Source organism: Haliotis asinina, chromosome 5 (assembly GCF_037392515.1).
Source record: "Haliotis asinina isolate JCU_RB_2024 chromosome 5, JCU_Hal_asi_v2, whole genome shotgun sequence".
NCBI lineage: Eukaryota > Metazoa > Mollusca > Gastropoda > Lepetellida > Haliotidae > Haliotis > Haliotis asinina.
In genome coordinates, this window is record NC_090284.1 from 20,089,747 (window position 1) to 20,115,915 (window position 26,169).

General features: G+C 38.7%; 1 protein-coding gene across 2 annotated transcripts in view; it reads right to left on the reverse strand.

Moving 5' to 3' along the window:
* Window positions 1-3,099: 3,099 nt before the first annotated feature.
* LOC137284618 (thioredoxin domain-containing protein 11-like) overlaps window positions 3,100-26,169 on the reverse strand; it is a 62,516-nt gene continuing 39,446 nt past the window's right edge. For both annotated transcript variants that reach the window (XM_067816508.1, XM_067816507.1), the window contains exons 12-14: window positions 19,186-19,298; window positions 12,912-12,992; window positions 3,100-3,684 (exon numbers count right to left, since the gene is read on the reverse strand). In XM_067816508.1, coding sequence (XP_067672609.1) covers window positions 3,240-3,684; window positions 12,912-12,992; window positions 19,186-19,298 — 639 coding nt within the window. In that variant the 3' untranslated portion in view covers window positions 3,100-3,239. The remainder of the gene's footprint in view (window positions 3,685-12,911; window positions 12,993-19,185; window positions 19,299-26,169) is intronic.

Here is a 26,169-nt window from a genome sequence, read left to right on the forward strand (position 1 = left end):
AGGGGTGAGTGAGTGAGTGAGTTTAGTTTTACGCTGCACTCAGCAATATTCCAGCTACATGGTGGCGAACAGATTGAGGGACAGATTGAGGGACAGATTGAGGGACTGACTGTAGACACAAACAATACATTATCTCACAACAGCTCTGCACCAATGTATACACATGGAAAGAGTATCGCAACTCCCCATACATCTTTCACAGTATCAGAAAGTTACTATTGACTATTGCACAAAAGCTTATCAAAACCTAAACTGAACTTACTGACTCAACAGACTGACCCTAAAGAAATAATTAAATGGCAAATATGAATATAAAACTGAAATATAACTATACTTTTTTCAAGAAGCAAACATGGCAAGACAATGACGAGTGCTGCAGTCGTATGACATTAATCAGTTGGTTCATTTCCATGAATGCAATCATCAAGAGATCACTTAAGTAGCAATAAACCTGATTCCCATAGACTATCAAACATTGAATTTGACATTGAGGAAGTGTTTTCCAATCTTAATGGTAGGCTTGTTCAATTACGTGGATCTTTCTGGTATATTCAGCAATCCATGATGTCCCCAACATCTTTGGGATTAAATTCTGGACTCCATTTGTTTCTGCCACTTGTTACTGCCTCATAACATAAGAAATCCCTAACTACAAATACATGAGCATGATGTGGATGAGTGCCGTCGATGAAGATCCCCATGTGATCAGAGGATTGTCATCGAAATGTGGAACAACCCTGCCTAGGATGTAAGCGATGTGCTGCTGTCCATTAAAATTTTGTCTCATTATCACATGATCACGCTTATAGGCATGTGAGAGGCAGCTCAACACCATCATTGAACCCAAGGGCAAAATATCACTTTGTCATGGTGACGTGACATGAACAGTGCTATGACATCACCATTCTTCTGCAACGTTGCAGTCTATATGCGGAGACGACGGGTGGCCATCCTATGTTTGAAAGTAGATTTGGGTTTGTTTTCCCCAGTTTAATGACTCAGGTAATAAACAGAATATTATATTTGTGCCCATATCATCCTATGTTTATGACACTCATGCCTAATATTTGTATATAGCCCTCACTCTCTCATGGGAAATACAAACATTTAAGCACTGGTGTCATAAACATAAACTCCTATAATATCCTCTATGTATACTGCTCTTGAAGGGTCAAAACAATAACACACAATCGTTATGATATGTATATATATGTCTGTAAACGGGTAAACATTACAATACTGTTTCTCATGTGTATAGATACCAGTATATTCTAAGAGACTACATTAATCTGTTGTATTCTGATGAAAGGAACTGAAGGCCCAGTGGTGAAGGCAGTTACAATTTGCTGCGGAGGTTTCATTCCGATATCATCATGTTTCAATTCTAAATTATCCATCACAAAATTCATTTTCATTACACATTTTGGTACAATAAACCAAATCCATGGTTTGGGGGTTTTGTGAAAACGGTTTCAATACACAAGCAGCACTACTCTGAAGTAACCTGTGATAAGATTACAATGACATAACTGAAATACTGCTTAAAGAAGCATGGAATCATTCTTGCTCGCTCACTAACACACTATCATTAACTCAAGCACTACTGACACTCACTCACTCATTCACTCATGTGCTCACTCATGCACTCTGTGATACACAACTGTCCAAATCACAGCTTCATCCAGTTAACTTCATCCTGCTTCTCTCAAGCCCAGCACCAGAAAGATGAATGCAGGTCAGATACATACAACATAAATCAGTCTTCACATGTGATGCAATAAACTTACAGGCCTGATAGAATGTTGTGGTTGAGACATAACCCACTGTGATGAACAGCCCATCAGCCTTACCCTGGGATTAAGTCAACACATCAAAAATGCTTAACACTGACGGTTTTATGTCAGGCAATAGTCGCCATTTTCAATAACAAAGTCATAGATGGCAGAGTGCCTTTCTGTAAACACACATGAAAAGATCCCCATGAATACCTGACAACATCAAATGATTTACAATTTAAAAAATCAGCCATTACCATATAATCTGTTTCATTCCAAAGCAAGGAGGAGTGATGGATCATAGCCTCTTTTAATATTGGTCTATAACACAAGATACAGAAGCTTTGCTAAGAGTCACTGTGGCAAGCCGTGATGGTGACCATTCAACGGATGGTGATATAAACACTGTACGGTTCCTGCACTGATGAATGCACCAAGTCACTGCAGGAAAATACACACCCCAATCAATAATGTTTATTTGTATACTGAATCACATCTTTATTTTCAATAACAAAGCATTATTTGTAGTTTCAGAAATCATGGAGACCTGCAGACTTGAGGCTTCAGACATTATTTCAAATTGATCAAATCTTCAGAAACGGATCAATGAAACAACCTCTGATTTTGGATAATTTCCTTTAGAATTCAGTCATCAAATTTTCTCCTCTCTTGATCCATGCTCAGCGTGTCAGTGGAACAGTAGAGTAGAACATGCTTACCCATTTTTAAACACCTGGTGGTACAACTAATCTTTATAATCCGGTCACATGATTTCACTACAAGTTTGGCTCTAACAATCAATGATATCTAGTATTCATGATGTTCAAGACTGATTACATATTGCAAATCTTAAAGGTTTACTATTTAAAGTGATATTTGATTTAAGTTATTTTTAGGAAAGATAAACATGTACAATTTAATGGAAAACTGAGTTTTACTGTTACCTGAAAAAGTTAACATTGCATTGAACTCACACAACACAAGCTATAATATTTAGTAATGAAATCAGTTTGAAGCCAAACACTGCACAAACACTCCAGACTGATCACATCAGGCAGTCATGCACACATCCATTATCTCCTGTACTTGTACAAAGAACAGATACCACTTTATAAACAGGAATAACAACGGTCTCTGACATAATGTAAATGAGACAGCCCATGTGGATAAATATTGTCTCACCTTCCACAAAACAAACAAAGTGACTTCTAATGCTGTTTTGCTGCATAGTGCTACGTCTACTGACGCTAAAATACTTTAGACAATGCAATATATTTTCTAATATGCTTATGGCAGGGAATCAATCAACTTTGAAAATGTTGTACAGGAGAAAACAACTTTATCCCGTAAAAGACACCGCATGTCATCACTTTAAAAACCCTGAATATTTGCCAGGAGTGTAAATAACAACGTTATCATCCACCAGATAATGGACATAAAGGTTATATAAATACCAAAGATTAATCATGAAGCAGCTTTGAGGTCCATTTCCTGAAGAAGTTTATGATCGGACATAAACTGGCGCAGTTTGGAATGTTCAATGTAAACTCCATTGCTGGACTGAAGGAACTGCTGAAGCTGATCAACCACCAGAAGCTTCCGTCGCGTCTGCTGCAGAATAATGTGGATGTGCTTTTGGGAAATGTCTCGAAACATCCTTGCAGTTGTGCTCAAATGTTCCCATTCAGCATTTATCATGTTCAGGTGCCGGCGTAGTCGTGTCTCTTTCTTTTGTAGACTATATCGAGCATTGACAGCATATTCCCGATTTTTTTGTATGCAAGCTTTGGAGCAGACGCCAAGTGCTGTCTCCACTCGGAGACTCTGCGTAGAGTGCTGCAGCACAAAGCGGATTAGGTTGGACATCGTCACAGCAATGGTGTCGGGGAAGACAACACTGTCAGCTTTCCTGCAATGTACAACAAAACCAACATGTCAGTAATATGTCATGTGTCATGTGATCTCTAGAATTAATGCAGTCATGCTATATCTGTGAAAGCCTATCATAATAGTTGGGTAATATTGATATCTTCCCTAAAATAGCATGGCAAAATATACCACACAAATCAGAATATCAAAGTACATATAGGTATGATTACTTTCATGATACATAATGCCTTGTCTTGCAATGATTTTCTGGTATATCAAACAAATATCCTTCGTATCATCTGCCTGAGATTTAGATCAGTCTTTACAATATGATACGAATGAAGGTCTTCTGCAAGTCTAATTTTGTTTAGAAAATTCAAGGTTTAAAATCTACAGGATGACATGACATGAAGAACTGAACTTCTACTGCTGCTCAAGACTGAAATAGAAGGAAATCCAACAAACACACATGAAGAAATCATGAATGTATACTGTTACAGAAGGAAGATGGTGTAAAATCATTAAGATTAGCTGGTACAGACGTCAGCACCACAGAATAACCAGTCTTAATTATTTCACCAAACATATGTAACAATGGGCGTAAAACAAAACAAAGATGGATGTACATATCTAATCATCTAAACACTGTTGCCCAGACAGGCAGGGTCTGGATTACAGGATTTCCACATAAAAGTCCATCCAATAATTCAACTGACTTCACCAGCTCTGTGACCTTTGAAGGTACAGGATAGAATAGGCCTTCAGCAACCCATGCTTGCCATAAAAGGTGATTCTGCTTGTCGTAAGAGGTGACTAAAGGGATCGAGTGGTCAGGATCACTGACTTTGGATGATTTGACCGTCTGGTCCACACTCGATTATTTACAGACCGCCTCCATATAGCTGGAATATTGCTGAATGCAACGTAAAACTAAACTCACTCACTCACTCACTCACTCACAAGCTCTGAATTTACTGACAAAGTGAAAACCAACACACGCACATTTTCACAAAACTCAAGCTGATGTCAAAATATATGCCATCAAAGTCACTCTTGCCAATTCTCCTAAACATCAAAGAGACTGAAGACAAACAAATATTACTGTCAGTTCACTGAATCCTACATGGTCACATCAAACTTCACTTTTTGTTCAATTTTTAAATACGGGATCTACAAGAGTGAAAATTTGAAAATCTTGTCAAACTTCATAAGGAAAGGCAAAACACCTACAAGAATAACATCTGTTCATTACAACCTCAAGATAACAGACATCCTTCTTCATCCTATCACTTGAAAGATGGGAAGATATAGCAGCTGACCTGATCCTATACTCTCAATCACAAAACAAAATTAGCTAACCCCATCTATCAGTCACTAACTTCTTCATTACCAAAACACAACCAATCACCAATGACAGCTTCAAACGGTAATAAACACTTCAAACAGCATGACACAGACTTGGTCTTAGCCATACGTCATTCTCCATCAATTCCATGTCAGATAGTCCAAATGAACGCTGCCATTTGGCCCTCAATTTTCTATCAGTGCACCTCTATGGCCAGAATTCCCATGCTATTGGCCCAACGACTGATTACATCTAATGAACAGCTCTTTGTATATCATAATTTCATGCTCTTAATGAAACTCCTGACCCACGCAATGAAACGGTCACTCTGGCCAAATACATCATTTTTATCACATAACTGTCAAGGGTGCGAATAGGCCATATCTGACAGTAAACTTCCATAATTCCACTATGACAGTGTTAGGTCTTTTCTCTCCTCAACTACAAGTAAAACCTAAAATTCTGTCCATCTTCCATTAATCCTGTCAACTCGACACCACTTTTTTCTTTCAGTGCAATCACAAAACTTATGAGGATGCTGACATTTGGCACAAATAGCTATTATATTAATGCTGGCTTGCTGCTGCAGTCAGCAATATTCCAGTCTATGGTCAACGGTAATAATAATAAATATAATCAAGTTTGGACCACAGAATCCAGTGATCACCAGCATGAGCATCGATCGACCACTCCATCCCCTTAGTGACCTCTTACGACAAGCATGGGTTGCTGAAATACAATCAAGTTTGGACCACAGAATCCAGTGATCACCAGCATGAGCATCGATCGACCACTCCATCCCCTTAGTGACCTCTTACGACAAGCATGGTTGCATATTATCATACAAAGCATCTTCAACACTGCTTATTGTGTCACCATTGGAATTTCTCCACATCATATGCATGTTAATTATCTTTCCATGTAACACAATTGTGAATTCAAAGAGCTCACAACCGAAAATGTTTTCTGTCCTCTTCTCCATCCAAACTCCATGTAATTTAATCAACAGTCTAAAAAACAACAACTGCTGAATAACAACCCCAATGGGAGCAGATATCATGTAACAGATTGATCTACTGTATGAAATAATTTTTCCATTTTTCCAGTGCTACAAGATGATTAGGTTTTCAATGGTAAAGAAAATATTTATTATTGTTAGAAAGCAGTTTGTGCCCCATGCTGCCTTTGCTTAGCCGAAGAGCTGGCTTTAACACTCCTGGAGGGGAGGTTCTGTTACGGACTAATCGGTTAACTGACTTTAGATGATCCCTGGGGAAATATGCCTCCAAAACAGAACAGTATCAGATGAACAGGTCCTGCCACATACCGCAATCAGAGAGAGTCTTCACTCTCTACATCCAACATCACCAAACACAAACTTCTTAGACTTTCGGCCATTAGACATTGAATAATAAGTATTTCCATGTCAGAACATTGACAGAATTTGAACATTTTGTGCGTATCATCAACCTATGATGTCAAATTAAATTGTGTTTTTCTTTTTAGCATTATGAGAAGAGTGATGGTGATAACATCAGAGACACAAGTACATCCACTCTGAAATTACAGCCATTACACATTAGAGAACAGGTTGGAGCACCATGTACAAGTCCCTATTTCTGTGAGGTTTATTCACAACCAGGTCCGCTCTAGTCAGTCTGCTTGGATATTGCAGTGTATCAATGGAGCCACACCAGCCAGTTTTCAGCTTCAGCAAATCCAAATGGACGACAACTGGTGGTAAATGTGGTCATGATTTGAAAATCTATCCCACTTAGAAGAGTCATTATCTACTGAATAGGTGGGAGACTTTGGCTTCGCATCAGTGTCAGCTAATTGTTTAACTAAGTATGTTAGGTCTAGGAAAAGCAAAGCGCGGTCCACAGATTGACCAGTTACTGCTTGGTGGGTAGCAATTTACTTTCTAATTAATTCTGAAAATTTGGGATGATAGATGTTGATTAAAACGTTGGGCTATGTCAGCATGACCGAGGCAATTCTATTGACTTATGCGTAGGTTCTGAAAATATATAATTTTGATAGAAATAGCTCATTTTTATTGAGTGAGTGAGTGAGTGAGCTGAATTTTATGTCACTTTTACCCATATTCCAACAATATCACAGTGTGGGACACCAGATCTGGACTTCACATATTGCACCCATGTGGGGAATCAGGGCCTTCAGCTCGATGAGCTATCGCTTTAACCACTGGGCTACCCCATGTCTCCCCATTTTATTCAAGCTATATTGTGACGGTCTGTACATAATCAAGTCTGAACCAGAAAATCCAGTGATCAACAGCAAGAGCATCGATCTACACAATTGGGAACCGATGACATGTCAACTAAGTCAGCAAGCCTGACCACTGGAACCCATTAGTTGCCATTTACGACAAGCATGCAATTTACGCAACTGGGATACATTGACATGTATCAACCAAGTCAGCGAGCATGACCATGGGCCCTTAGAGTTCACTCTATAACTGAAGTTTGCAGTATTTCATAGACAGAACATGACATGAAAGACAGACATTCCTAACTCAACGATTGCTGTGGGTTGCTTGAAAACAATAGATCAGTTCACATCACAAGCCAAGCACCTTGACTTCCTGCTACAGTTCCAGCTACTTCAATAACAGATCAGGGTTTTCGCCTTTTAATACAATCCTATGGGAACAAAAGTCAGAACCTGTGAAAACACATGCACCTTTCATGGTTTGAGTCAAATGGACAGCAGCGAAATTTGCAGGAAACAGACTGCACCAGTGTTCCATCTACAAAAGCCACCCCAACTGAATTATTTCTTTACACAAAGCACTAACGCTGCCATTTGTATCAACATCCTGCCCCCAACAACATTAATTTGTGATTACACAAGTTACACTTTTGTAGATTAATATAGGACGTGTTACCTTTACAATGGAGGTCAAATAATTACATGCAACTTTTCAGGATTTTTATGAAACCCAGCAGTTTAGCACTAGCCTTTCCACGATGCATGCAATGCATCAAAGAGGGAAAATTGTTACAGAACACAATAATGATGCTGTGAAGCTGGTTATCGTCCTCGGCACGCAACTGCAATCTGATTTACACAGCCTCATGGGTAATCATAACCGGCTACAGACTGAAATAGGTCTCCTCATGTTAAAACAGTTGTGTTGTGTCTGCAAAGCCACTTGCAGAAAGCAAAGGTCACCAACTAGAAGGATGGACATGATAACTTGTGCCCTGTAGATCAGATATCACTTCTGGCAGAAAGGCAAAACACTAATGTCCATGTGTTGAACAGTCAAGGTAATTCATTTAATGTGACAAGTAAATGTCTTTTCCAGCAATGTTCAGCCATATTCAACTGATTCATGTCAGCCTAGAAGCGAGTGAGTTCACCACGCTTTTCGCAATATTCCAGCAATATCATGACAGGGGACACCAGGAATGAGCTTCACACATTGTACCCATGTGGGGAATCGAACTTCTGAGTGACCACTACGCTTCCCCAACACCCAAGTCAAACTATGAACAAGCAACTGTGGGTTGATAGCATGGGAAGATGGAATAATTACATGCATAAACATGCCGTCCAATCAAAATCTTTTTCAAATGTAAGGTTCATGCAACATATACAAACATGGCTCGTACATCAACCCATGTACTTTGTGACCAATGAGCAAATTAAATATTGTATAAGATGTGATCAATATGTCAACCACAATCACATTTCACTGATCCAGTCTAGATTTTTTAAGGGTCTCCATGAAAAGTTACAATACTGCTAACTTGACAACAATCAATCATTCATTCACTGTGGTATACATCTCTGCCAATATCCATTAAGAAAACCACACAAATAAACTGAAAAGAAATATTTACTGCAAAATGCTTAAAATCAGAAATTACTCACACATAAATCTTCTTTAAGGCAACATTGGGAAAAGTTTAAATATTTTAGGGAAAAATTGCTTGCATCTTTCATTCTGAATATAATACTGTCTTTGTCGCAACTCATTTGCATTCAGGCTCTCTATAACCTTCTCCATTCTAGGTAGTCATTATCAATATGTGATGAAAGAAGCATGCACTGAGAGACACTTTCTTAAGTTACAACAAAATTATTCTTCATTCACATATATCCATGAAGGTCACCCATCCAACCCCAAATAATCTCTCACTGACAGAATAACAACCTGACAGTTTTATTACAGTTAACGATGCTTCAGCAGATTCAAGTGGCTCTTAATGAAATACATCTTCACTTTTTAAGACTCTAAAGGCAATTTCAGTTATTTGTGTCCAGCTTATCGATGATGTAGGGACTGAACACAATCACTCAGAGACAAAAGACGCTAAAACTAAAGTATCCTTTCTTCCTGCATGACATTTCAGAGCTCTCAAGTAAGCATTCACAGATCGGCTGAAAAGTTTGAAGGGGTCTTAGTTGTGTCTGGGGACTGATGTTCGAGGTTGATTGAAGTTGCATGGTATCGTTGATGCCACTTACGAATATGGATGTGTTCATACACGACAGATGACACAATACACAACAATATTGCGATGGGGGACACCAGAACACACCAGAACGTGGGGAATGGAACACTGTTCCTCAGCCTGACAAGCCAACACTTTAACCACTTGCCTACCCTACTGCTATGTAAAATTGACCTCACTTACTCACTCTTCTGAGAAACAACAATCCATGCTGTCAGGGTACGCATAGATTCAATCAACCAAGTCATTGAACACCTGATCAATTACTGATCATGGCATGTTGAGGGAACTAATTCTAAAAACGGGGCAGATTTATATCAACATGAACGTATTTGCAATCATGAAACAAAGTCTATTTATTAAACCAGTGTTAAAAATAGATTCAGAAATGGAAATGAGAAAACAGAAAGATCAGAAGCATTTCTAAAAAGAAATGACCCTTTACAGAAAACACACTGGAAAACATGCAACACTCAATTATACAATTGTCATGCACACAGAAACGCTAAGGGACTGTGGTCTTTTTGTTAACAACTCAACATGCTCCCATAGGTCTGCAGACAATTCCCATTGCAGTCCCTCAATGAATGACTCATTCAAAAACATGACAAAAACACATCAACTTCAAACAGGACATAAAACATCCAAGCTTGAAATTTGGGCGAGTTTCTTATCAGGAACATAAACCGGTACTGTCATTTATTGCAAAGAGCTCACACTAAGGTCATTTACTTCTACTTTGATGTTGAGGAGAGATTTAGTCATGTTCCACAACAGTTGTGGTGATTGAGGGGAGATAACCCATGGCACATTTCCTCACCTCGCTCACCTATAAAGACCTCCATCCTCCCCGCAAACACCAAGAATAATTAAGAGTTGTAATTGCAGCTTGTCCAGCACAATACTCTGTCTAATCAGAAGCAAATAAAGAGGACAACTGCGCTCGTTTAAGCTCAGATTCAGTGGATTCTCATAGATTCCAGGAGATTAGCGCTGCCCATCAATGCAATGCAGCAATGTTTGCTTAATGTTGACAATCTTGCAGCTAAGCCACTCAAAAGGGATAACAGTTGAAATCAGACAGTTGGAAGTCCAATCAGAGTCAACAGGCAAAGAGGATACGAGCAATATCAACACTGTAGTGCTAAAGCAGAGGTGGTGATTTATTGCATATCAGATTCGAACAAAGATCAATACTCCTTTACTATATGGAAGTTGTGTTTATTACAACTTACAAACAGGGGTGATAGAAGACAGAACTGTGTCAGGGGCAAGCGGGGGGGCTGGGATACAGGGTTATCTCAGTGAGATAACCTTTGACCAACATTCAAGTACACTGCACTGGTCATCACAGTATCAGCGCCATCGGAGATCAAGAGGGGACGGCTGTGTGGAGGCTGCTACTCAGCATTAGCACCATCTATCTAAATGGTTACAAAGGAAGAGACAAGGGGCAACATATTGCCAATTCTAAACTGGAACCATGTGTGCTCTATGGTATTGATCAACTTGACTACATGCACCATCACAATTACTTGACACTGGGAGAGAATGGGTCTGAGAATCTTGTAGTAAGGGGTGCTGGTGCATCCTGAAGGGTGTCCTTAAATCACATTTTATGTTATTGTGATCTTAGTAATGTGATTTGGAATTGTGTCTCAAATTTAATTTTACCACTGTGTGTGTATACATTTACTAAGTGAGTGATTGAGGTGAGGTGAGGTGAGGTGAGGTGAGGTGAGGTGAGGTGAGGTGAGGTGAGGTGAGGTGAGCTGAGTGCTGCTTATCACTTAGGTTAATAACGTGAAAATACAATTTACAGTATCTGTAGATTATTAGAGTACAACTGTAGTACATTATTTCATTCTGTTTTTGAAAGCAATTTTTTTCGCAATTTTTTTTCGTACAAAAACAATTTGAAGCGCATTTTTCTATTTTACCAATTTCACTGCTGCAGGGCAACCACAAATATTTAAAACAAATGCAAATTGGTGTCGCCTAAGAAAGATGTATTGATCGGTATCCTAGGTTCCTTTTCAGAAAGCTCTCAAAAGCCTAAGATCTCTTAACTTTTCTCATAGCATTGGCACCTCCAATACTGCAACAAAGGCTTACAACACTCACAGCACTACAATAGCTTTGTGAAATAGGGCTGTTAAACATGAAACAGAAGCTACTCATATACAATATCACTGATAAAAAGAAACTACAAATTTATGACAATTTCCATTTTTCTTTCAAACCCCAGGTCAGCTTGAGAATGTCCTAAAGATGGAACTCAGTTCTCCTGAGACTTTTGTAATAGTTCATTAATTTGTTGAACTTGCTAGCTTGCCCTGCAAAGACCTCTTTTTATCTTTCCTCATCAAATACTTGTGGCTCCAGGATTTATCTACCAGCCATTTTCTAAAGGATAAATTCTCTTTTTTCTTTCCGGGCTGCATATACTAAATGACAGATGAGAACATATACAGACAACTCGATGCCACTAACCCTACCAACTGACTACACGCCTTGGGGAGTGACAGTCTTAAAAATAGGTAAGAGGTGCATTGGAAATGGTCAATTAAATCCTGAAAATGTAAAACAGGACAAGAAAAGTCATGTTCAAATGCATATTCAAGACAAAAATCAAATGAAAAAAAGAAAATGTTTGAATTATTATCATTCCATCCTTGCCAAACGCAAAAAGCATTCTTGATAATGCACATAACTGATGAAATAATTGGCAGTCTGGTACTCACGTTACCATTTTGTTTTACTGATTTCACTAAATGATTTGGATGGTGTGGTAGCCTAGAGGTGAAAGTGTTCACCCATCACACAAAAGACCCGGGGTTGGATTCTCCACATGGGTACAAAGTGTGGTGTCCGTTTCTGGTGTTCCCTGACATGATCTTCCTGGGATATTGCAGTCTCACCCTCCGGGATCCTGAACTTCATGCCTTTCATCCATTGTGCACAGGTGGTTTGAAAATACGTAGGGTTGGTAGGATTGTTCAGGAGAGTGACAGATGGATAGGGAGTGTGGGGAATGTGTCATATCTCTGGATGGCACTTAAAGGTGATACACAAAAGGAAGAGAATTTTTTATTGTTCCCTATTCCCCATCTCACTCTCTTGATCCCCTCTCCCACTCTCCAAATAGTCTATCACTGCCCGGCTTCACTATCTTACTCTTCTGATCCAGTGTATCACTCCCAGGCTCCACTAGGCTCCACTATCTCACTCTCCCGATACAGTCTGTCACTCCCCGGCTCCACTATCTCACTCTCCCGATACAGTCTGTCACTCCCAGGCTCCACTATCTCACTCTCCCGATACAGTCTGTCAGTCCCAGACTCCCATTATCTCACTCTCCCAATACAGCCAGTCACTCCCAGGTTCCAATCACTTACTTCCACAACACCACCCTCCTACTGATGCAGGTCTTACCTGTTGGCTGGAAAGAAGATGAGGGAGGGAAAAGACTCTACTGTAAACTCCCATGGAAGATCATTGGTGTCACCATTCAACCTGGAAAAGAACAATGCCACACAACATAAGTGTCAGTCAGTCAATACCTATTCATGAAACTGGCCAGTTTCAAAGGGCTGACATTTAGAATCATGTGGGTGAAAAATAAAGAGAAATATTCTCTGGTGCACCAATAACAAAGAATATGCCTCACTCATCTGGGAATACAATATGATATACCCTCTCATTCACTTTATACCATGAGCTGTCTGTATGAGCTTCATCCAATCATAATCCCCTTCGGGACAAGTCTGAAAAGCTTTAGCATCCAACCACCATGTTGATCATTTACCATATCTAAAAGGTAATCAAGGTCCAACTATAAAGATGTTGATTGTCACCGTATTTCCACATAACAATATGTTTAGTCTCTGTGCATTACATACATCCATAGCTAGTGCTAATGGACACTATATGATGGCAGATCAACCTACAGAGTTCAGCTAACGTCTGCTGTTATGACTGCAGTATATTTAATAATACTGAAACAATGTACAAAACTTTTACAACTATCTGGAAGCTTTTAGACCTATTAGACTGGGTCACCTGTTTGCCCTTACAACTTCAGTGACTGTGAAAGTTCTGCATGGTGATGTCTGTAGCCTGTGACATGCCAGACTGTGTGACCACAGGCCCTTCATTTTATGCACAACTGTCTAGAACCCTCAGGTTTGCACAGTGAGCTATGGCAATTCAGACACATTGGATTGGGTTACTTTGCACCCTCATAACAGACAAAATTATCTGGAACCCCAGATCTGCAGAGTGAGTTATGACAACTTGGGCACATCACATTGGGCCATGTGTATTCTCATAACAGACATAACTGTCTAGAACCCTCAGATCTGCTTGTTAGAATGGGTCACGTTAGCACCCTCATAACAGACACGACTATCTGGAACCCTCAGATCTGCTTGTTAGACTGGGTCACTTTAGAATCCTCATAACAGACACGACTATCTGGAACCCTCAGATCTGCTTGTTAGACTGGGTCACTTGTGGACCCTCATAACAGACACAACTATCTGGAATGAGCAAGGTGTGAGGTTTGCACAGTGCACTTAGCTCCCTCATGACACAATTATGTAGCCCAATCACAGACATTCCCTGTTTCCTCTCTCTTGTCACACATTGTAAAGAAACTGTCTACCAAATGATGTGTACTGATGGGCCTGTCAAGCCATTATCTGTCCTCCATACACATGCTGAGTGTTGAGATTCTCTGCAACATGATTATTAAGTCATACATCCATCACAAACTTGAAAAATTCTGAAACAACAGAATTTTTACTGATCTCAAGCTGAAGAACAAATGTATGTATCTTTCTCAGTTGACAAAGAGCAAAGACAAAATTGTCTGGATCCTACAAATGCAACAAAGACAACCTGGCTTGCAAAATCCAGACAACTTTGACAATAAAATTGTCCACAAAATCACACTCAGGAATATTTCAGCTTCATGAAAATGACCAAGTTTGGTGCAAGAATCAAGTGATTGACATCATGAACATAACTCCACTCAATACATGATACACAATGAACCAAGTCACTAAGCATGAGCATCACAGTCAAAGAACAGATCGTTACAGGCCTACATTCTCACCCAAAGTCCAAGAAGATGCCAAGATTATTTACCGTACAGCTGGAATACTGCTGAGTGCGATACGAAACAATAAACCCACACACCAACCTAAACACAGCATTCAGTATGTCTTAGTCAACTGTTTTTTATTGCCCAAAGCAAATGTTTGTGGTTAACGAGATGTGAAACTGTCTCCACTTTTATTCTCAGTCTTTGTCAAGAAAATAGCCACATGTGGTTCAGATTCATACCTTGTTTGGCTGCTGTCTGCAAACCATAACACCTGAATTAGCAATCTGAATCAGTTTAACATTATCATGAAGTACAAAACCTGTCATTAACTTTTCTTAGCCTCACAGGCAGCTTTCTCATTTAGCCTCACAGACAGCTTTTTCAAATATATATACAACTGCACATGCTACAAGTCAGACACAGAAAAGACACCACTCTCACAGACACTGATCAGCAAATAACAGGGTCGTCACATGTTTACAGAACCTATTTTGACGGGAATGTATAAACACATATTCTGTTGCATCACAGTCTTTTTTCTTGATCCTTACTTTACACACATCTTTGGGGGTTCAAGTATTGCAACATAATAATTTCAACTAAAAGAAACTAACATTTTTGTGAACTTATACTTTTGAAAAATTTTAAAGACAGGTGTCTGACTTCTGATATTGTTTGGATTAAAAAACCCAACTGAAATCACTCTATGGCTGAACATAGATATTAATATACACCATGTCCAGACCTAGCCAACTAAGAACATGGGCATAAAAATAGGGTTTTTTTCAAAGAAGTATATGGAAGAAACCAAGTCAAAATGGCTGCTTGTCTGTGTTAAAAGTACAAAAAAAGCACTGTTAGAAATATCTTCAAGTCTGAAAAACTGCAGAACTGATAAATCAAGCCGACACTCAAAACGCTCATCCGTCACACCACTAGACAAAGACCTCTAATCTAAATCATTTAATCATTTTAGTGTCTTCTTACAACAACCACCAGCTACTTGGACCTATTTCTAACCACTTGCAACATGTATAATATCTGCTATGCTCACAAACTTTCATCAACAAAAATCTAACGATTTTGTTAATTTTACTCCACAAAATGAAACCCTCATCTGAACCTATGTCCTACATGTTACTACCCAGGGGCTCCATTCACAAAACAACCTTTACTAAACTCAAGCTTAACTCTCTTTCACACTGCACTAAGGTTACCTTAGTGACTTATAATCACCATAGTGCTTTCTGTAAGGAGGCCCAGGAAACAAAGAATCTAAAACTTTCAAAGACACTGGAATAGAAAAAGGCACCACTTCTGCACTCGTCTGATGCTTGTATCAGGTGTTAATGAGTACATGCAACTATAAACACTACAATACTTCAGTACTTACAAGCAGTAAAAAATAAAAGTTGAACTATAAGTTTGAACTATTTTTCAGAATTTATGAACATGGGAACATCATATAAAATCCTATTACAGACAATATTTTCCCCAATTTTGCGAACCAAAGAGTACATAGTTCAGAGAACAAGATAAATCTGTGTTCTACACAACTATGAATTGATAATGTTGACAATTACTAAACATGGAAAACTACCATCCAGAATAACAGTGTTCCTCCACCGCCTTACAATGACAGAAAGAGTGCTGGTGAATCTGGGTTGGCCTGACACGATGCAGACACATTTGATGACTTGAATCTTAATCGACTTTCAGCTGCATTGCATCAAACCAGCAGCTGACCTGTACCATACCGTCAAGCACAACTGATATAAGCAGAGTTGCATGGTCTGCACAAAATCATTCAGGCCGACATCCTTGAACTTAAATTCCTGTACACAGATACACAATTACCAGTCAATGTTCAGTGTACAGTCAATACTGAAGCCAAAGTTGATGGCAGTGTTCTTAACATGTCTAGAACATAATTATCTGCTTTGATTGGAATCAACTCGCAAATTACAATGCTTTGCAATTGCTGAAGTAAACTGAATCCCCATAAAACAATGCCCTACTCTACAACTGTATTCAACTACAAGCATAACCACAGCATTTGAAATACCTACCTGTCCAAACATCATTTTCAGCATGGACTGAAGATTCTAAAGTTTACCAGTTTATAATTTAGACATTTTGCATATATATATATGAAGAAATTTTGAGGGCAGGTAAATTTGTTCAAGGCTGTTACTTCTAACCAGCCCTGAGATCTAGCTGAAATTTTGGGGAGTTTCATACCCTGATAACAGCCTTAATTATCTAGAAGGAATCAATATACTTGGCAATGATAATGCTCTTCACTACCTACCAGGCAATACAATACTCTGGACTACCTATCAGGAGTTAATGTACCTAGCAAATATAATGCTCTTAGCTATCCTGAGCACCAACCAAATCACATGGACAATACAACGGTCTTCACTATCTCGCAGGAATTAATTCACCTTGCAAACACAATACTCTTCACTATCTGGCAGTGATTAACTCACCTGACAATCACAATCCTATTAATTCACCTGATAAACAATGCTGTTCACTATCTGGCAGTAATTAACTCAACTGACAAATACAATGCATTTTACTACCTGACAGTAATAACGCACCGGACAGTAAAATGCTCTTCACCATCTGGCATTAATTCACGCACCTGACAAACACAATGCTCATCACTCTCTGGCAGTAATTGACTCACTAAGACAGTGAAATGCTCTTCACTTTCTGGTAGTAATTAACTCACCTGACAAATACAATGCTCATCACTCTCTGGCAGTAATTGACTCATCAAGACAGTGAAATGCTCTTCACTATCTCTGGTAGTAATTAACTCACCTGACAAACACAATGCTCATCACTCTCTGGCAGTAACTGACTCACTAAGACAGTGAAATGCTCTTCACTTTCTGGTAGTAATTAACTCACCAGACAAACACAATGCTCATCACTCTCTGGCAGTAATTGATTCACCAAGACAGTAAAATGCTCTTCACCATCTGGCAGTAATTCACTCACCAGACAAACATATTGCCCTTAACTATCTGGCAGTAATTAACTCAACTGACAAATACAATGCATTTTACTACCTGACAGTAATAACGCACCGGACAGTAAAATGCTCTTCACCATCTGGCATTAATTCACGCACCTGACAAACACAATGCTCATCACTCTCTGGCAGTAATTGACTCACTAAGACAGTGAAATGCTCTTCACTTTCTGGTAGTAATTAACTCACCTGACAAATACAATGCTCATCACTCTCTGGCAGTAATTGACTCATCAAGACAGTGAAATGCTCTTCACTATCTCTGGTAGTAATTAACTCACCTGACAAACACAATGCTCATCACTCTCTGGCAGTAACTGACTCACTAAGACAGTGAAATGCTCTTCACTTTCTGGTAGTAATTAACTCACCTGACAAACACAATGCTCATCACTCTCTGGCAGTAATTGATTCACCAAGACAGTAAAATGCTCTTCACCATCTGGCAGTAATTCACTCACCAGACAAACATATTGCCCTTAACTATCTGGCAGTAATTAACTCAACTGACAAATACAATGCATTTTACTACCTGACAGTAATAACGCACCGGACAGTAAAATGCTCTTCACCATCTGGCATTAATTCACGCACCTGACAAACACAATGCTCATCACTCTCTGGCAGTAATTGACTCACTAAGACAGTGAAATGCTCTTCACTTTCTGGTAGTAATTAACTCACCTGACAAATACAATGCTCATCACTCTCTGGCAGTAATTGACTCATCAAGACAGTGAAATGCTCTTCACTATCTCTGGTAGTAATTAACTCACCTGACAAACACAATGCTCATCACTCTCTGGCAGTAACTGACTCACTAAGACAGTGAAATGCTCTTCACTTTCTGGTAGTAATTAACTCACCAGACAAACACAATGCTCATCACTCTCTGGCAGTAATTGATTCACCAAGACAGTAAAATGCTCTTCACCATCTGGCAGTAATTCACTCACCAGACAAACATATTGCCCTTAACTATCTGGCAGTAATTAACTCAACTGACAAATACAATGCATTTTACTACCTGACAGTAATAACGCACCGGACAGTAAAATGCTCTTCACCATCTGGCATTAATTCACGCACCTGACAAACACAATGCTCATCACTCTCTGGCAGTAATTGACTCACTAAGACAGTGAAATGCTCTTCACTTTCTGGTAGTAATTAACTCACCTGACAAATACAATGCTCATCACTCTCTGGCAGTAATTGACTCATCAAGACAGTGAAATGCTCTTCACTATCTCTGGTAGTAATTAACTCACCTGACAAACACAATGCTCATCACTCTCTGGCAGTAACTGACTCACTAAGACAGTGAAATGCTCTTCACTTTCTGGTAGTAATTAACTCACCTGACAAACACAATGCTCATCACTCTCTGGCAGTAATTGATTCACCAAGACAGTAAAATGCTCTTCACCATCTGGCAGTAATTCACTCACCAGACAAACATATTGCCCTTAACTATCTGGCAGTAATTAACTCACCAAGACAGTAAAATGTTCTTGACAGTCCCTGGACAGTAAAATGTGTAAATAACACACCTGGCAAATACAATGCTCCGTGCTGACTGGAAGTACTTGGCTAATGAGAGGTAGACATGGTTGAGGTTGGCACAGAAGCCACACCATGAGGCATATACAAACAGCAGCACATCCTGCAAACAGAAAAAAAAACAGACATCAAATATCTGGAAGAGTGTATTCGATTCTTAGCTCACTGTAACATCCTTACAACTTTAGATAGCCCTTGTCATTAAACACTACCATGAAAACTATTTGCATTGCATGCTGCAAAGGTTTTTTTTTCACAAAGACCAACTAGTAGGCGTAGTAGATAAAAAAATCTGAGGACAGAATATCCCAATCTCCTGGCTATGTGAGCTGTCCAATCACCTGGCTTGAGTGAGTGAGTGAGTGAGTGAGTGAGTGAGCCAGACAATCCAGTGATTGACATCATGTGCATTGATCAGTACAGCTGGAATATAGATAATCTCACCTAAATGTCTTTTGATATTAAATGTATCACCAAAGGAGATTAAGTTACAAATATCCGAGGCTATAGACCTGATATCAGAAGACATGAGGGTGACATTCTATTTATTATAAAATATCACTTTTCATTAGTTTCCACAGTGCCGCCATCAGAGTTGCAGTAAAGCAATGTCATAGCATTGTGACATCATCAACTTCATGACGGAATAGCATTGTTAGGGAACTGCAGAAAATCTACTGTCTTCTGTCCAAACAACATCACTGCACTGCACTCCTAAAGACATTGTTTCATCTTGCACAAGCAATATCTCCTATGGAACACAGTTCTGGATGATAAACGATGACTTGCATCAAGAGGGCTTGACCATTCAATCTCATCTGTTGTCTGTTCCTACAAGCATGAGTTGTTGAAGAAAATGTTTTACCCATACCTTGTCAATTCAGAATGAATAAACTGTGTCTGAAAGGGGTATCAACGTTAAACTGCAGCATAAAATATCAGAAGGCTAGTATCTCAAAATGCTGACTACATTATAACTGGGCAAGTACAAATAGTAAGACACGTACATTGCATGCACTTAGCTCTATGTGATAATCCTGAACACAACATTAACCCCACCACGCCTCACCATACACAAGAAAAAACTAAAACAAGCTTTTGGAACATGAACGTGCCAAGTTGAAACTAATACCTTTTTTTAATATGTTTCATGGCACAAAACAATGAAATTTAGCATTTGCAATGGCCATAAATAGTTTCATTGCATGAAAGAAAAAGCAATAATATGGTTTTTGTTTTCATCAAGTTTTATGACAGCAGTAAAAATGAACTATTCCCACACAGACTCGGAAGCAAGAGACACTGGACTGTTGATAACAGACACGCACCGCTGACCGGAGTCCAAAGTGGCATTCTGATAAAAACTATCGCAGGTTATCACATCCACAAAGTCATTTCTAACTGAATTAATTTAATCACTATAAACAAGCAGTCACTCAAGCCTGTATGTATTTGGCTTCATCAAAAGTGATATTTTTATCAGTGTTGGAACAGGCATGCTCCACTGAGAAAGTTATAGGCAAAAGAAATCTAGAATTACAAAAATCATATCCTCTCAATCATAATCTAAACCCAGGTGATGCATGTGAGGAACATTAGAAGGAGATGTTTTGCAACTGTGCATAATAGATCACTGAGTCAGCCACTGGGAGCTGGGGTTTTTCTTTTCATTTTTGTTAGAAATCTGAGATTTACAGCACAGAAAAATGGTGCAACCCACACCAGGCCATAAACCTGGAGAGTTATAAACCTTTTCCTCTCTTATCAGAATAGGAATAAAGGTCTAGCCACTGATCCAGGGAAGATAATGGTGAAACAGGCCAGTGGGATATCACAAACTCTTGATGTTCGTGAACCTGATACTCCAGGACTGAAACATTTTAGCATTTTAACAATAAAACTGGCACCTTGGTTCAGTTACTGAAGCTGCTTGCAACATCAGTAATCAGGGTGAGAACAAATGTGGAGGTCAGCGTACAAATGTTCAAGAACAAGAGTAAGCTTCCACGCCACTGTTATATGATGTAAAACGATCTGTCAGGTCAGGAGGCTTCACACAGTTTCGACTTAGTCAGTACTTGCAACGACTTTTGGACACTGGCAGACAATTCAGACCCCAGGTCAAAGGTGGATCTTTGGGTGCTAGTGGTCATTATGACATTGAATCTCAGCACAAACAATCTCTGGAGGCTTATGGTGACTGTGACCTTGACACCCCACAAGTAAACAAGCTTTGCTGGGTTTCTTTGGTTAAAATTTTTTATTCATGAGAAAAGGATTGGGTACAACTTTTACAACTTAGAAAACCCTCTCCATAGTGATTAGATAATATTATTTACATTCATTATACAAGATGGACAGACATAAACAGAAGGATGAGAAAGAGTGGAACAACTGCAATATTTAAGAAAATCTTTTTGATTGACAAATATATGTTTCAACAATTTTAAATATATTATTATTCATATGAACAGCCAGATCTGCATTGCCACGTAATAGTATCTCAGAGTTTATATTTACATTGGTAACACTGCATAAATTAGTCATCATGGTATATCTCTTTTGAGTATACAGTCAAATAGGTAATGATAGGAATTTTCATAAACATTTCCACAAGAACAACTTGGGCTATCTATTATACCAGAACGGAATAGAGTTGAGTACAAATAGGTTATTCAGATCCAGATGTTCAACAGGGAGACAGACTGAGGGAAGGAGAACATACTATCATGAACAAGACCCGGAATCACCATGGATACTGTAGCCCCTGGTTACCAGTTGCAGGGATCTGCAATATTGACAGGGTAGAAACATATGTCCCCTGGATAATTAAACAGACTGCACAGGGGTTCAAAAATCCCATTCCCCGACACCCAGGACAAGTCAGTTTTCATTTCGGGCAATCAAATAATGGGTTCTTACTTGTCCGTGGACTACTAGATAATTTCCACTTATGGATTCAAACTGCAAATAAACTTGGATTTCATTTCATATCTGCTCATAATGTAGCTATTACATTTCACAATGACAGTAATATAGTGCTATCATTCTTTTAAATTTCTTAAAAAAATAGTCCGTAAACATTAACATCAAACATTGAGTCATAAAATCAGGGCAAGTGGAAAATTAGTCAGGACAAGTTACTTTCTTGGGGGCACTTTCCCTGTGGCAAGTGGCTTTTAAGAAAATTTTAACCTCCTGCTGCAGCCACAAGGCCATGGCTCTGTCACTCAAAGCTCTTTTGGTCTCACCTGGCTTCTGACTGATCGGGAATTTTAAGGGCGACTTTACCACCTGGGCCACCTTTCACAATGCACTAGGGCGATTGTTAGTCACTGAGGTAACCATTGTGCAATGTTAAATAGTGGGAGGTAAGGTTAACATAAGTAAAGGCTGCTTTGTGAGAGAAGGCCCTGGATAAATACAGGATGAAGTACGGCCAGGTGCATTAGTTAAAGAGCGAAGGCAATTAAATATGATGCCTTTACTACCTGATGCAACAGGTTTGGAAATCGACAGTGTACATAAACTGAGGGGTGGTGGGTAGTCCAGTGGATAAAGTGTTCGCTCATCACACATTCGATTCCTACCCACAGGTACAATTTAGCAAAGTCCATTTCTGGTGTCCCCTACCAAGATGTTGTTGGAATATTGCTAAAAGCAGTGTTAAACCATACTCACTCAGTTCTTTAATATCCATTCAATCATTCCCGAAAAGGTTTTACAAATGAGATTTGTGATGAACTGCAGACAACGTCATCTGCAGACATCACAACCATGAAAATAATTGCCCCAACAATCAAACAATGTCATTAATTAATGATAACTGATGTTCAGACAAGGGTCAGAAAATGAATCCCCAATAAACAGAGAACAGACCTTTGACTGGATGGTCCATTCATCTGGCGGACAAATTTCTTGATACAACTGTAAGCAGTTTGATGTCTCTGAGCTTAGCGTCTCATTAATAGAAGTAGACGCCATTGATCAAATCTAACTATTCCGATGTTCATTTCAGACTAGTGGCAAAAATACAATAACGAAATAATGTGCCCAAAACAGCCAGTCCCTCTGGATATTAAAAAGTTTTGGACTAAGCAGCCAGTCACTTGTCTTTCAAAGGTCAACTTTACAACCCATTGGTCTGAGGGCCCCAATTCTCAAAAGGATCCCAGCCCTAGGATATCCTAACTCTGATCCTAAGGCCAAGGATAGGTGTCCTACCTTATTCTGAAAAAGTATTCTTGGGGTAGGACATCACTTTTGTTATAAATACTAAATAGCTCCTCACTTGTCCTCACTGTATCTTAGTGGAAAACAAAAATGAGTGGTACTTGTTTGTTTACCAATTTTGACGTTTTCAAATAAATAACTCGCCTAAATTACATCTGAATTTACAACAGCACACCGTTTGATGATGAGTTCAGAAAACTTTTTTTGAGTTAATATTATCAATTTATCAGTAATGAATAGTCACGTTTGTTGCAATACACATATTCTTTAGACCAACTGAAGTCCAATTCCTAATACAGTCGAACCCCGTTTACCCGGATGTTTTGGTTTCACTCGAAAATCGTCTGGATAGCGCGACATCCGGTTAACTGAATCAAACATCCAAAACATGAAAATTAAGTGAAAGCAAAAAATATTCACGCATGTCTATCAATAAATCAACAGTCAATAGTAATAACAGTGAATCATTATAACATATAAGTGTACCGATAATACATGGAAGGCGGAACGTAGGTTACCATTTGTCAAGTTGTCTCAGACGTAATTGTGTAGCGTGTAGAGCTTTAGATGGAAAGTTAGATGAAAAACAAAAATTGATGACAAAAAGTATCTATTCTGCCAATTGCATATTCTTTTGTTAATTTTAAATGCCCTAAAAACATACATCGCATCGAATTTATGCTGTCTGCAGAAAGTAAACTTCTGGACGGTTCACATGACTTGATCATGTGGCAGGCTATTTTTAACTTGCATCACAACAAATAGCAGGGGTCGATTTATAAGTTTTATATATTGTACAATTACAGTGTAGTTTCCCTTAATCCTACTTAACATGTGTTACTGATGAGATGTTCTCACATGTGCCAAATCCTAAAGTACAAGCCGAGTGACACGTGTCACTAGTGTTTTGATGGCTAATTAATCAATTCACACCAAATGCCTTGACATAGATTAAGAAATCACATAGTCGTGTGGTAAACGGTATTGACGTGACACATACACATGAACATTGCACAGATCTCTCTGTCCAGATAACTGGATCATTTTTCAATGGAAATGTATGGGAGTGGTTTGAAAATTCGCCGTCCGGGTCCGGAAGTGGTTAAGCGAGTACAATTAATGAACATAAGTTTTGTTTCACATAAAAATCGTCCAGAAGGTGGGGTTTCCGGATATGTGGGGTCCGGGTAAACAGGGTTCGACTGTATTCCATTCATATTTTATCCACAACATTTCCCCTTTCTGTCAACTGCAGTAAAATATCTCTGTCAAGGCCAACTTGATACAGAAAGTGTTTATTTAATAGGTGAATTTTCACCTTGTGAGATGATGCATAATGGATGTTCAAGTCATGATTTTCACAAAAACACACAATATGAAAACATTTTTTGCACATAACTTATTAAATTTTTTTTGCAGACTTTCAAACTCAGAAGAAAAATGGTATCCCCTTGCTGAATAAATGAATTTTAACTATTACAAACACATCCAATATCGAATATATTAACATATAACAATAACCTCATGTAATCAATATTCTCACACCTAACTTGTTTCGGTACGGTATGCAGAATTGACAAAGCACATGAAATTAAACAATTATACAAACCTTCATCAATATGAAATGTTTATAAAAACATAAGTTTCAGCATTTGACACACTGCCATCCTAGCATGACAAAGGCATCATCCACTCGACAGTAACAAGGTCAGTTGCACGCAACGACATCAATATTTGTGATAGCTAAAACCCGGACAAACAGTATGGTGAATAATTTACGCCAACAGTTGATACCGATGTAATACTGAAGTTTGTGTCCCACAAAGCTGATAAGAAGGTTTTTGACAGGAAATATTCAGAATTTGTCTACTTTTGTCTTTGTATATAAAAAAACATGCATTCAAGTAACAGTTCCAGTTGTCTTCAATGAAATTTTGAATAATTTTCTGCACCCGTTTGGAGATTTTTACTGAATAAACTCAAGCATACGCTCGTAATTCATTAACTAAAACCATCTGATTTGATCAGAAAAAGTCATATTAATTGCTTTTGCTTCATAACTTTTCATGAAAAGTTTTGTAAAGGTACAAGGATTGGCTTCCACTATTATTTTTCCAGGACAACATCCCAACTTCTGGGGTCATGAGTTTTACAATTCCCTTTAACCAAATCAGACAACCTTCAGATCGGTAATGTCATGAATGAAAACCATGTTTTAGGGTTTTTTTCCATCTTGATGTTTTTGCATTAATGCAGAAGCATAAAAATACATTTGCTGGAAAACTTTGGATAAAAAACTCTACCTTAGAGTTTGTGACTTCCGAATCGTGACAGCAGGAAAATGAAGATGACTTCTTGTTTTACAAACACTAAACCTTACGTCACAAATTAATCTGTCATTGTAACCTTGAAAGTTATGTGAAAGTCACCAAAATCGCGTGGTACCTTGCATCTTACCTAGATGAAGCTGTGTCAAATATGAAGAAAGTCCAGTGAATGGTTCTTGAAATATCATGCTGACAATCTTAACATGCAGGTTAACACGTTGATACCTTCAAAGAGTCGCACTGACCTTGAAAATTATGTGAAGGTCACCGAAATTGACTGGGCCCTGCACCTTCCCTAGAAAAAGAAATCCAGTGAACTGTTCTTGGGATATCTCATTCCCAGGCTTAACATGCAGCTTAATATGCTGAAATCTTCAAATTGTCACCATGACCTTGAGAACTAACTGAAGGTCA